Source organism: Convolutriloba macropyga, chromosome 3 (genome assembly GCF_964194025.1).
Source record: "Convolutriloba macropyga chromosome 3, txConMacr16.3, whole genome shotgun sequence".
NCBI lineage: Eukaryota > Metazoa > Xenacoelomorpha > Acoela > Convolutidae > Convolutriloba > Convolutriloba macropyga.
Genome location: NC_134470.1, coordinates 73,672,562 through 73,687,638, shown reverse-complemented (window position 1 = coordinate 73,687,638; position 15,077 = coordinate 73,672,562). Strand labels below are relative to the sequence as shown.

Genomic DNA, 15,077 nt, shown 5'->3' with positions numbered 1-15,077 from the left:
ATGACTATAACATACACTGTGCTCACTCAACGCAACCCATATTCAGTGTTGTTTTAATGATTTGCACAAAAAAAATTGCAGATCGAGTCATTATTGATTGGCGGTCAATCAGTAGTGCATCCTGAAAAAATGCATGTCATCGCTCAAATCTAAAATTTCTCTAGTATTCTGGTTTCGATGTGAAACGTATTTAAAAATTTTTGATTGTTAATAATTTTTTAACAACTAACTATCAAGAAACAGATCACAAAAGATTGTCACTTTTTTATCAGGACCTAAACAAAAAATAAAACGAAGTGAAAATTGGATGAAAAGTTAGGTTAATACAGGTGAGGGACGGTTTACGAGTTCATAAAAATGTCCAGAAATTGCTTAAATTTTTGTCTGAATTTTTTTCTAAAAAGCGCAATTTTTTGATATTTCTGTTCTACAAGGAGACATTGAAAAAACAATAAGTTGTTTGTTCGCCAAATATACCCTCAAAAAAACCGCTAGATGTCCTAAAGGATTGAGTTTTTGATTGAATTTTTGATTAAATTGTTTGAAACACTCTAAATTATTTTGAAATTGTAACCAGATAAAAAGTGACTGAGTACGTGGAGTATAGTATGAGTAAATATACTATGACTATAACATACATTATGCTCACTCAACGCACCCCATATTCAGTGCTGTTATAAGGATTTGCACAAAAATTTTGTTATTATTATTGATTGGCGCTCAATTGGTAGTGCATCCTGAAAAATTGCATGCTTTCACTCAAATCTAAAATTTCATTTAGTTTTCCAATTTCAATATGAAATTTACATAATTTTTTTTCGCTGTTCAATTTTTTTAAACAACTAATCATTAATAAACTGATCACAACTCATTTACTTTTTTATCAAGACCTCAACCAAAAATTGAAACGTAGTGATCATTGGATGAATAATTAGTTTAAAACAGGTGAGGAACGGATTAATAATTTGTAATATTGTATAGAAAATGCCTGAATAAGTTTGTAATAGTTTTCTGTGAGAAAATGCCTGAATAATAATCTGAAAAATTGCCTGAATAACTGTCTGAAATTTTTTTAATAAAAAACGCAACTTTTTTGTAATTCTGTACTATATGAAGACATTGAAAAAACGATCAAATGTTTATTCTTCAGATAAACTCTCAAGAAACCGTTAGATGTTGTAAAGGGTTGAATTTTCGATTGAATCTTTGATTAAATTGATTGAAACAATCCAAATTTTTTGAAATTGTAACTAAATAATAGATGACAGTACGTGGAGTAAAGTTTGAGTACATATACTACGACTAAAACATACACTATGCTTGCTCAGAGCAACTCCTATGCCGTGTTGTTTTAAGGATTAGCACAAATACGAAAACAAATTTCATTATTGGCCGCACAAAAAGTGATTAGTATTTTGAGAAATTCAAAAAAGAAGCTGATAATTTTTTTTCGAATCTCAATTTAGTACAAAAAGAGAATTGCAGAACGAGTCAATATTGATTGTCGCTTAATCAGTAGTGCATCCTAAACAAATGCATATCACTCGCATCTAAAGTTTCGTTTAGTTTTCTAGTTTCGACACGAAAAGTATTTAAAACTTTGGAGTTTTCAAGATTGCTTAACAAATAACTATTAAAAAAAGATCACAAAAGATTTTCTCTTTTTTTATCACGTCCTAAACAAAAAATAAAACGAACTGAACATTTGATGAAAAAATAGGTTATTACAAGTGAGAGACGGGTTAATAACTCATAAAATTGTCGGGAAATTGCCTGAATAATTGTGAGAATTTTTGTTTAATAACGCAACTTTTGATATTTCTGTACTATATGGAGATATTGAAAAAACGATTAGATGTTTGTATTTCAAATATACCCTCAAGAAAACGCTAGATGTCGTAATGGATTGAACTTAACCAAAATTTTAGCAAAATGTAATCAAAATTTAATTTAATTTGCCTAAGGTTGGTGATAGAAAATGGTGAATTCTTTTTCCTAAGAAAACAAAATGCCTATAGTTCTCTTTGTAAAGAATTTTTAGACCCAGAGAACTTCAAATTGACACCACATATTCTAGCCTAGGTTGCCCTAAAAATTCAAAAATTTGTCTGAACAAAAAGTGTGAGGCAATTTTTTCCAGAAAATGTGAGAGCAGTAATTTTTTATACCAATGGAATTTATAGTCAAGGAACGGAAAAACAAAAAATTTTTAAGAAAATCAATTAAAAAGCTCCGAGCTAAACAATAATTCATTTTGATTAAAGAAGAGGCAGTGGTTTAAATTGTTTTCTTATTCCGACAGAAACTGGACATTTGAAGTCCACGTTTTCTAAGTTTTGGTAGTTTAAACTACAAATGTATCCAACCAAAAAATTGCTTGAATTTTTCATGCAAAAACATAAAAATATTATGTCAACTTTTTTGAGGAAAATTTGTAAACGTGCGTCGCGCATTAGTTTGTTGCAATATGCAGCGGAAACAAAATATTTCGGAGGATTAATATGACAAGAGTTGAGTGTCACAATACTAAGTAATTATCTTCAGCTGGACTGGTTCTCGGTGTATGCATGTGTAATAATGATGGTGCCCCGCTTTTGTCTCCATTGAAACTAATGGATAGGAAAGCTGGGAACCATCGTTATTCACATGCATACATCGAGAGCCGATCCAGCTGCTGATAAATCCTTATTATTATGACACCCAACTCTTGTCATATTTATTAACCCCAATTATTTCATTCCTCGATCATTTCACCCCAGTTTTAATTCCATGAATAACGCATGGTTCATACTTTCGTTATCGAACTACATAATTTGCACATTCTTGATTATGATCTGCTTCAAATTTTTGCACAATAAATTGTTCAACGTTCATACATATATCTGCGAGTGTTAACAAAACTTTGTTCGATCTAATATCAATGAAAAGCAAAAGTATATACGTTAGTTTTTGTCACTCACAAATCAATTGTCTTTTGTTTAATGAGTCACCAAAAAAGTCACCAGTTTTTCTACTTGTTATTTTCTGACCGAGTTTAATTTTCACTGCTATTTTAAACTGATACCGTTTTCTATGCTATACCGTTTTAACAAGTTACTGTATTCCTTTCTATTTAGTTGTGACATGAAGGCCTATTTCACTTAATTCTGCTTTTTGTTTTGCGAATTTGTAAAATTTAGCGTACGAAACTTGAAAGCAAGGATATAGAAACTATTGTTATATAAAAAAAATAACAATTCTCAACCAGAGCGGGAAAACTGTTTTGTTCGCTCTCGTTTATTCTTCACGTTGAAAGATCGATTAGCTTGTGAGTGTAAAAGGAAACGAAAAGAATTGGTTTTTACAAACGTCAGTTTGAACTTAACTTACTCTGAATTATGAATTTATTGGTTATCATCGTTTCAGTCGATGGCCATTTTAATTGTCTGTTTGTTTAAGTTAGGACGACTACGTTTCAGCGATTAACAGACTACAGACAAACAACCATTTTTTAAAAAAAAAATTATTATTACAACTGCTTCTTTCAATCGTAAACAATTTTCTCTTCCTTCAGTTTATGTAAAAAAAGTAATTTGGATCGGTCGCCTCCCCTTCCTTCTCCTTCTCCAATACCCCCCCCCCCCCCGCCCTCCATCCCCCCTCCCTCCCCCGTCATAACATCGGAGGTTAAAATCGCGATAATATAAATACTGGTAAATCCATTTTGTAGAAAAACTGTAATACTTTATAGGTTTTCGGGTCAATAGAAAGCTCTATAGACTGATAAGCGATGGAGCCTTACAATTAATATTCACCGTTAAAGACGATGAAAATCGTTACAAGAAAGGTCTCAATGAGCATATACACAAAATGGTCAACCCGCCATATGTCGAGTCAAGCCGTTAAGCATGCTCATGTACAGACACATATTTAAATACATTTTTTCACCGAATACAACATGTTGATGATATGTACTTATCCGATCAATTTGAGCTAGAGATTTTCAGCCATTCCGACCGTTTATGACGTTTAGGTTTTACCAAAAGCACTTAATCATTAAATTTGAAGACAGTTCAACAGAATAATTCTGATGAAAAACTAAACTTTTCTTGTATAAAATCATAGCTGCCGAATGAAGAAACTAACACCAAAAAATCGGCGAGAAAAAAACCGACTGACGTTGGACGAATAACTTTCCAAAGACTGGTGTGGAACTGCCTTTGGTTTGGATGGCTTAAACTTAGGAAGGCAAAACCGTTGCCTATTTTTTGCGCATCGATAAAAGAAAGCAGGCCAAACACTCAAAGCAATTATATTATGACTAAATATTCTTCTAATAATTCTTTATCAAGTTCTCTTTATTTCTCCTCTTTATTTCTATTCTTTATTTCTAACTCAGGTTTCTAACTTAATTTCTCATAACGCCGCAGAGGTATACCCAAATTGTCACGAGCAAATATGCCCAATCTGTGTATTTCTTGTTCGTTTTTCCTGTGTTAATACATTGAAAATGCAACAGTATTGCGAAAAACAGCTAGTTTAACAAAAGCAGGCAAAATTGAAGGGAATTGCGCAACCCGTTTTCGCAAAAGTGTCCAAATTTTAACCGCGAATATAAGATGCAAGCTTTATACATGTATTTATAATTCGAAAAAATGGTGCAACCCCTTTTTGTGAAAAATAAGATACAAAGCTAGTCTCCTAATTTCGTTCATTTTATGTATCTGTTTTTCGCTTGATTTTCACAAAGGCGGAATTTTTGGGGTACACCTCTGCGTCGTATTTCTAATTTATTTCTAACTTTTTATTTCAACTTTATCAATTTTTGCAGTTCAACTATCAATCAGTTTTAAGGAACTCACTGAACGTGCTTACTTATTGACATAGTTTCTAATTCAACGCAAAATATTTCAAAAAAGGCATGTTTTCAAATATCTTTTTTTCGTACAATAGGCAGGCAGAAATGTAGCATCTAAGGTCCTCAAATAAACTTTATGTCCACTGTATGATAAAAATTAACACTTGGCTTACTTTTTAGTTCCTAACTGATGATCAAAATTTTCTCAGAACTTACGAGAATTTTCAAAGAATGGCGCGAAGGAGTTGAAAACATGCATTTATTCTTTAATTGATACGCGAATTAAGAATTTTGTCTTGTCAGGTTTTTTTAACTAATTGTTTTCCTGCCTTTTTTGCAATTCAATTGTCAAAGTTCACAGCAAGAAAGAAAAATACAAAAGTGAATTTGAATTTTTTCATTATCTTTAAAATGATTTCAACTTTATGGTATCAAGAATGAATAGATCATCTTCCTCATTGATTTTCCATCTCATGTGTGAGTAATACTGAAAGTGACCAAATTTTCACTGCGGAAAATGGAATTTCAGACAGGCGTTGAGAAACGCAAATTTCTCGGGAGAAAAATATGGCTGAGGGATGAAACACCCGCTCACAAAATAATGATTGCGTTGAAGACAGAAAACAAAAAAAACGATTACTTAAATATAATCCCTATTAAACAAACAGATAGACTAGACTAAAAAACTCGATTTCATGTGAACAAGGTTTCTATACTTTCTGAAAGCTGGTTTAGGTCAACATTTTTCTGCATTAAAGATACCGTAAAAATCAATACAACATTTTTAAGGTCCAGTAATGAGCAAACAGTTGTACTTATTGTTTCCGTTGTATCAAAAGAATTGCCTTGTACAACATAAAATTTGCTATAATAAATGAAAATTCTAGAAACGTTTTTAACAGCATATATATCCTCTGTTGGACATGGATTCCTTGCGAGAAACAAAGCATTGTTTATATAGATACAAGAAACTTTTTATTAAAACCATCCATTCAATTTTTGAGGTTTAGTACCATTTTTGGTACGTTCTGACAAAAGATGACAATCAACCAAAATGGCTTCACAAAAGTGTGGGGCTGCTATGAAGTTCCAAAATCCCATTTCATTGAGGACTGGAAATTAATTTTTACCACACGAATGTTGTCACCATTGCGAAGTTATATAACTCCGAGGCAAAGCCGAATTTTTGAATTCCTTCAATAGAGCAACAATAACCATGTGATTAAGTTTTTAATCAACTCTTGTCGCGATTGCGTAACAGTTGCATAACTTACGCCACCGTGAAATCTTTTTTCTACAACCGGATAGTGGAAAAAGATAGTCAGATCTTTTCTGTTTTTGCCTCCTTTACGTTTTGCGCCCCCAGTTATAGCCCCCTTACCAGTCACAGATCACGTGCCATTAAATAGTAAATCATTGTGTAAATTTATGACAGTGGGGTTCCTGGGGGGGGGGGGGGGGGGGGCACAAAAGGGGATCCCAAGTATCTTACAGAAATAATTACTGATTATTGTTATACCCTTTGTAAACTGATATTTACTTTAGGTAAAGACGCTGTTTTTGGTTATTTTTGCATTAAAAATGTTATGATCGACAAATTACTTAAGGCGGGAACTCAATATCTAAATAAACTAAGAACTTACTGTTATGAAAGATTCCCTTAGAAAACCATTCTTATTCATGGCATGTGGAATTTTTCTTTATATAATTGTTACCAAAGACACCCAACCAAGAAATGCCAGCAAGCGAATCTCTAAGTCAGGACCAATAACTTATCAACAAATCTACAATAACGCGACAGAATTGAAAAAATGGGAGAATTTTACGACTGAGGACAGAATATTGAACAAATTGTGTTATATTGACTTGAACATTAAAAAGTGGGCACCTGACAAACAAATTAAGTTCTGCAACCCACCTGGAGCAGAAGGAATGTTGTCCGACAACAACTGGGAAACCAATTTTCAGGATATTTTGTTCAACACGCTCCTCAAACTGGTCCCCCACGCTGCTTTCATCGTAACTGACTCTGACTGGTGTTGGATAACACTCCCTCAGTATAGGCTAGGACCATATATTTTACAATCTCAAGTCGAAAGTATAACATTAACCTATTGGAAACTTTTCCGGGTCTTTCCCGTTATGGCCCCTCCCCCCCCCCCCCCACGAATCGAAATTATAGCCCCTCATTATGGTATAGTTACCATGATCGGGGAGGGGGGCTATAGGTTATATGACCACTAAGCTGGAGGGGGGGGGGGTATGATGGGAAAGACCCCTTTTCTGTTTGTGCCCCCCGCCCCCGGTACGTTATGCGCCTCCCAGTTATAGAGCACTTATCTACTGAACTACTGTTTGATTGTTGAAGCAGAAGCAGTGTTGGAAATTGTTGATTCAATTAAGAGAACTGGAAAAGTGACAGAAGTACTTTTTTTGCATCTTCAAGATAAAGGGGAAAATCGGGTCTTTTTCGTTTATATTGGGTGCCTTATTTTTACGTAATGATCTACTATGTAATGGCACGTGCTCTGTTACTTGGGAGTGAAAAAGTAAGGGGGGACGTACGGAAAAGATTCGAAGAATCAATTAAGCCTTACCATTTTGATTTCTCGGACGTGTTCGGAAACGAAACTTTTTGCTGAACGTGCCGATAAGCGATACAAATCAACCAAGTGTCATCTCTTGTGTTGAAATACAGAATACTGCTCACGCTGAAGAAATGACTGCCTTGTAATTTGATTATGGACTTAGTGTGATGGTTTCCAAGAAACATCAAGAAACTTAGAAGTTTTCTTTATTAGCGTTTCAAAGAACAAAAGAAGAACTTAGCTGACGAACTTTGTTGCTATGTCGATAAGTAATGGTCACAAAACTAAACTCAATATTAATTTTGTTTCGGCGCTATCATTATGTTATTGACCTATCAATCGTATGTCAGAAATAAATTCTCCCACCAACGGAAACCTCATTCTAACATCCACCGACCTCCAACCAATGAATTCGATTGTACCTAGGCCATATATGATTCTCATGAAATGTTGATGAAAACAGAAAATCACATCCGGGATTCTCAATTAAGATCTATTCACATGTCAATCATGAAAAATAATTTTAGCTAATCTAATTCTTCTCTGTATATTTTCGCATAGATAAGTACTATAAATACGAGCTAAATTTTTATATTTTCAGTTCCAAAATTAATTTAAAATTCAACTTATTGAATTCTTTTACCCGTGTTATCGACCACGACATTGGAGTCCAGACCAGCTACAGACAGAAAAAATTTTGCATCTACAGAATGAAGAAGCAACTACTGCGTGGATTATGTTTTTTGTGACCAAATGTCGTGCAGAGAAGAAAGAGGACAAGATCAGCACGAACGGTACTCTGCATGACCTACAAGTAACCAATCTCTTTCTCAGTATGTCCGAGCAAGATGTAATTATTGAACTTATGAGCCTAATGGGTCCGAGGAAATTGATAGGCGATCCGTATAAAGACATCCGGTTGGCGATTCCTAATTATTTTTCTCCTAAAGAGAGACTAGTAACGGCAGAGAATTTCCAAGCGTGTCTTAGAGACACGCTATTGTGACTTCGAAAAACTCAAAACAGCGGCCAACCCCGACAAGGAGTCGATAAAAATAAAGTTTCTCAGGTTTGAGGGACCCTGAAGAAAAACTTAGGATACCAGACGGTATTATAGCAAAACCAGCAAAGTCGGTTTCTGAAATGACTGAGAGCTTACAGTTCAGAAGTCAAGCAATGCCTTTCCCAAGTTCTTCATTAGATAATAAGCTTTTTAATGTGAAAGAAGAAGTTGGGGTCAACTTCAAAAAGACCTTTCAAAAACAAACTGAAAAAACTACGGCTAACAAAAGCAACAACATGTGCACTAGGTGTGAAGGTAAGCTAAACTCTAGTAGAACCCGTCCAGCTTTAATTAAAAAATGCAACATCTGTGAAAAGTTGGGACATTTCTCAAAAATGTGTAGAAGCAAACCCTAACCAAACTCATGTAATAACAATAAACAGAATACCTCAGCGAAGAGTAAAATATTTCATCAGAGCAAGCATCTCCACAATCAGAGATGGGAATGTTTTATACTAAACAACAAATCTTCAGCATGTCTGCGGCTTGGGAATATATCTCAGTAAAAAAATGCAAAGTAGAAATGCAGGTAGACACAGGTGCAAATAGCGCAGTGATATCATCAAAAATATGGACTCAGCTTAGTAAACCTCAGATGGTAAGATCAGAAATCTCGAAGCTTATGATGGTCACCAATTAACACTTCTGGGATCACCTACTTGTGACGCTGAGTGGAACACAATCAGGCTCACACAAAAACAATTAGCAGTTGCCCAGTCTGATAAAAAATTTGGACTACTTGGTAGAAACTTTCTACCCAAGCACGGTGTGAACAACATTACTACCAAACAGCTACCTGCTGAGAAGGGTTACAAAACTTTTGTGAAGCTGATACCAAAATCACAGCCAACGTTCCGCAAAGCCAGAAAAATACCTCTGCCTCATCAAGACAAAGTCACAGAGAAGCTGGAACAGATGGTCAGACAGGGCATCCTTGAACCGTTACATCCAAGAGGAGTCATCAATATATCTCCAGTGGTGTGGCCGAGAAAGAAGAATGGAGGATTGAGACTTTGTGTGGACCTGAAAGTACATATCAAGGGCAACGTCATGAATGAGGACTACCCAAAACCAGGCATGGAGACGAGCATCCGCCACCTACATAGGGCCTCATACTTTGGCAAAATTGACCTCTCAGATGCCTACTATCAAATTGAACTTGAAGAAGAAGCAAAAGATATATGCAAAATCAATACATCTCAGTGACTGATCAAAATTTGGCGACTACCTCAAGGATTATAAAACTCCGGCTCAATCTTCCAAAATTGCATCGAATCAACACTCAAAGGAATCAAGTGCCTTGTGATTGTTCAAGACGATGTGTTGGTGTATGGAACTACCAGGGAGCAGTTCGACAAGAAAAGCTTGCAGTCAAGAGTCGACTACGTGAGAAAACTTTCACAATTAATTAGAAAAAATCTAACTCAAAACCAGTCGATAGAGTTAGCTTTTCAGGATACTCCATTTCAAAGGACGGAAAAGCAGCAGATCCCAAACATTTTGAAAAAATAAAAACGCAAAAGCACCAACTAACAACAAAGAACTCGAATCGTTTGTTGGGCTGGCAAATTGTTACGGAAAAATGATTCAAGATTTTGCATCAAAAATGCTACATTTAATTAACATGAGAAATGGTGATTTCTCATGGGTCGAAATGCAACAAAAAGCCTTTGAAGACGTAGAAATTGAATTATGTGCTAACCCAAAATACAGCTATTGTACAGCCATACATTTTACAAAAAAAGCAATAGCTACTACTGACGCTTTGGAAAATACCATTGGTGGGGTTCTTTTGCAAGAAGGACATCCAGCTATAAATGTAATGCAAAAGTTGACTCCAGCTGAGCAAAACTGTTTGATAATAGAGCGGGAAGCACCGGCAATTGTGTTTGTGGTCACAAGATTGAAGCAATTCCTTCTTGTAAGATTATTTACCTACAGACGGACAACAAACCACTCAAATATCTCTTTGCACCAGACGAAGAGATCCCGATGACAGCATCAGCTAGAATCACAAGATGGGCAATAGCTCTAATGGGTTCCTACTATGTGTTGAAATGGACAGCAGGAGAGCGGATACCGCATACAGATGCTTTGAACAGAATGGATTTTGACAAAGGCGAAAGCGGAACTGCAAACCAATTTCAGAAGCGAAAAAAAAAGAATTCGAACAACAGAAACATGCACCGACTATATATAATGGAATCATCTTCAGTGGTGTTGTTCCTTTCATTCCACCCAAACTACGACGCTTGGTTTTGGCAAAAGTGCACAAGAAAGATCCTGGGAAGAATGCAACTGAGGCATCAGTCAGAATGATAGCATGGAGGCCTGTTATTACCCAAGACCTTCAGCATTTTGCTAGTAAATGTAAGAAGTCTCAAATAAACAGGCCTAGCCTGGGAAAAATAGACTCTACGTGGCCAGAATTCGACGTTTGGGAACGGCTCCACATAGACTAGGTTTATTTAGGGACCATGGCAATGTCTTAGAATTTGTTGACCCGGGTTCTGGCTGGATAGAAGCTTTCCCCGCGGTTAGCTTTATTTTAACATCAGAAACGGTTAAAATAAATCTTAGTCAAATCTTTGCAAGATTCGGAATACCAAAACTTTTGTATCTGTTAATGGTCCTGAATTTGTAAGTGGTGACCTTGAACAGTGGTGTGAATCACTTGGAATAAAGAAATTGGAATCACCCTTCTGTCATCCAAAATCGAATGGACGAGCTGAAAAAGCAGTTCGGACAGTGAAGCCGGCACATCAAGCATAGAGTCCCAATCTTATTGTGTCATTTGGAGCATTCCTGCAAAGGGCGCTGATGACACATGGCAACACTTATAAAACGAGGAGCAAAACTCCAGCTGAATTCCTGTTGGGACGCAGAGTGAGACTACCAGCAATAGCCGACTTCGACTTTTGCGAACCCATTCTATTCAAGGCCAATGAGAAGACAAAAACAGTTACTGCTACCTTTATCATCAAAAAAAGCTTTGACACATCTTTCATACACCCCGAAAACTCAACGGGACTATTACAGTGAGCGATAACTAAATTCCGAGACTAGACGAGGACAATGTGAAAACTGAACTAGCAGTGGAGGAGACCATATCTGAATCAGAACCACAACTTCAGAACACAGATGTGGGACCCTCACATCAAGATGAAGCTTCTGCAGCCACATCATCTGCAAAGCACCAACAACGCGAAACATCAGAGCCTTCACGAACATCAACAAGAAACAGAAAACGACAGATTTGGAGAATCTATACCCACAAACTTGTTAAAAAAAGAGCGGGGATATGATGGCTTTAAAAAAATGTCAAGAAACTTAAAAGTTTATTATTTAAGTTTCAAAAAACAAAAGAATAACTTACCTGACGAACTTTGTTGCTATGTCATTAAATAATGGTCACAAAACTAAACTAATTCCAATTTTGTTTCGGCGCTATCATTATCGTATTGACCAATCAATCATATGTCAGAAAAAATTCTCTCACCAACAGAAACCTGATTCTAACATCCACGGACCTACAACTAATGAACTTGATTGTACCTTGGCCGTACATGATTCTCATGAAATGTTGATGAAAATATAAAATCACATCCGGGATTCGGAATTAAGATCTGTTCACATGTCAATCATGTAAAATGTTTTTTTAGCTAATCTAAATCTTTGTATATTTTTGCATAGATAAGTACTATGACTACGAGCTAAGGTTTGTATATTTTCAGTTCCAAATCTAATTTTAAGTTCAATTTATTGAATTCTTTTGACCCGTGTTATCGACCACGACACTTAGCCTTAAATTTTTTTTAAAGGGAGATTAACATCTTTGTAATTTTTTCTGTTAACAAACGAATCGTGTCATTTAGAAATGTAAAACATTTCTCATCCTATGTGGCATGCTAAATTAGGTTAATCTAAAATAAACTGAATTCATTTAGAAGCAATTTTTTTAACAATCTCCTCGAAAAACTTAATTTCAACGCCTCATTTTCCTATATGCAGTGCCTGATTTCAAAATTACAACAGATTGTTTCAACCAGGGTTCTGACAAAGTCACCTCAAAATTGGTTTATTTTTTGAGTCGCTGCAAGATTCTCGGTACTTGCCGCATTTTCTCAGAATCACGTAACATATACATCCTGATCAAGGACCACGTATTCGGAATTATTTAGTGTAAAGTTTCAGACATTGAAAAAAATTTTAAAAGCTGTTAAATACCATTTCCCAAATTTATTTTTTGAGCTTGGTGGGGGCGGGGGTTCCTTGCCTCGTCTTCTTTAATGTATGTTAAGACGGCCTTAACGTACATTATTGAAGACGAGGCAAGGATCCCCCCACCAACCTGAAAAATGATTTTGAGAAATGATTGTGAAAAGCTAGCTTGTAATAATTTCATGTTTGGATGTTTGATTTTTCTGTTGTTTTTATATAGTTTAAGTTTTGATTATGCAAACAGTTATTAATCTGCCTTGAAACGGTTGTTAGAAGGACTTGCAAAATGCGGCGTTTTTTGGATGTATGGATTCAACTAATGAAAATTGTCCTCATTTCTGCTCGAAAAAACAGCACCTGTTTCTTTTTTATATGGACATTTTTTGCCTACTTAATAGCAGAAAATTGCGACAATTATTTTGTTAAATGCCGATTCTGCGTTTTTCAAGAAAAATTGTTTTTGATTCTTCGACTCGTGTGTTTGCTGAGGAAATATAGAAAAAGAAGTTTTTTGTTGTTTCAGATATTGGGGGATTGTTAGGAGTGTACACGTTGTCAGCGGCAACTCTCGGGAGACAAGTGTTCACGTTCGAACCATTCTGGACTTTCGATTACATCAAGACATCTGTGGTCAAAAACAACCTCAAGGATAGAGTCTCGCTTTACAAGGTTGCTTCTAGGGACATTTTATCTTTCCTATCCAAAACCCTCTCCTCAGTACTTTTAATGGCAAGAAGATTATTCAGCAATAAATAAATAGACCCAAATAAATACCCACTAAGATTAGATTCAGCAAATTAGTTTTTCTTTCTCTCGTTAATCATTCTAATAGCTACATTCATTATATTAATGCTGACCACGTAGCGCTAACCAACCCTAGCTATCGATAATTATAGACTAATGTATTATTTGAAAAAATTTATGAATTGCGTATACAAATAATTGTTTCATAATGCATTATTTTTGCAAATATTTTTAAGTTATTTACAAATTTTTGCATTGATTTGCAAATCTTTGCAAATTTTTACGTTGCATTTGCAAAAATTTGTAAACAATGATATTGCATTTGCAAATATTTATAATAATTTAAGCTAATTTGTTTTCAATTTTTGAGCTTCATTTGTGATTTCGAAATCCTGTAAATTAAGAAAAACTTTGAAAAGAGACTCAGTTTTGGGATATCTACTAATGGTTAACCACTTTTTGACAAGCCAGTTGTCCACTGAATTATCAATTTCTCTGCTTCCAATCAGGCTTGAAGTCATATGACATCATATCATTGAAAACTCTGATTTCACACTCATTTTATCGGTTGAAATGAGAATCAACATAAAAAAAAACACACTGCAATTTCTTTTGAGCTGGACAAAAACAATCCCAAATTAAGTTAAGAGTGAGGGATACCAAAATAATTATTAAAAATCACAAAAAACATAAGAACTGGTAGCTGCAGAAAACATGGGCTTTTGAATTTACACAATTTTAGATGGCTCTTCTTGACGAGGTCCGATGCGCTGTCCTATCAAAACCCAATGCGCCTCCGGACTTCGGACGAATGATAATTAAAGATTCGTTCTCAGACTGTGACAGGTCCCCCCAAAGAGTCCAAGTTGCAACGTTGGACCAACTCCTTCCGACATTCAGGCGCCTCGGCATTAAGAAAGCTATCATCAAAATTGACATCGAAGGATCGGAACCGAAAGCGATGCTGGGAGGTTCCAAGCTTCTTGAGGAAATAGACGTTCCATTCGTCCAAATGGAGTTTGACAAAGTAAAAGAGCAGTTGTTCATGGGAAGCGGGACAGATAAAAAGTCGGCGGAAAAGTTTATGGAGATGATGAAGAATTTGCAGTATGTTGTAGGACCTATGAGCAGTGATTGGAATCGAACGATTCTTGATTGGAACGATGTCGGAAGATGGCCCAATGATGTTTTGTGGTACAAGAAACAGAGAACAATTGCCTAATTTATTTGTAATAAACCCGGGTCGAGGTTTTGCAGACACTTTATAATGTAAGATTTGCGCTGACCAGCGGCGAAAGTAAATATTTTTCACGGCAAGGCGTCGGCATGTCCCAGTGATGTATGCGGTGACAGCGGTGAAATTCTGATTCCGTAATAGTTGCAGTTCTCAGTGGTAAAATCTTTATTTTCACTGCTTAAACTGTGAAAAAAAAGTTCACCGCTACCAACAGAAAGTTGAAATAGAAAATTTCACCGCTAAAAACATCAAATCTCAAATCTTACATAATTCTAGCGGCAAAGGGTTTGGGGGTGATTTTTTAGTGCTCAATTGTCGTAAAGTTTTCTAGAGGTCTTTAGCATTAATTGACAGCTCGACCCGGGCCCTAAGCTAGCCTATACCAGG

General features: G+C 35.7%; 1 protein-coding gene across 1 annotated transcript in view; it reads left to right on the top strand.

The window, feature by feature from the left end:
* Positions 1–14,833, top strand: part of LOC142336444 (uncharacterized) — a 40,024-nt gene extending 25,191 nt beyond the window's left edge. The window contains exons 3-4 of the mRNA XM_075385284.1: positions 13,233–13,378; positions 14,196–14,833. Coding sequence (XP_075241399.1) covers positions 13,233–13,378; positions 14,196–14,675 — 626 coding nt within the window. The 3' untranslated portion in view covers positions 14,676–14,833. The remainder of the gene's footprint in view (positions 1–13,232; positions 13,379–14,195) is intronic.
* The last annotated feature ends 244 nt before the right edge of the window (positions 14,834–15,077 follow it).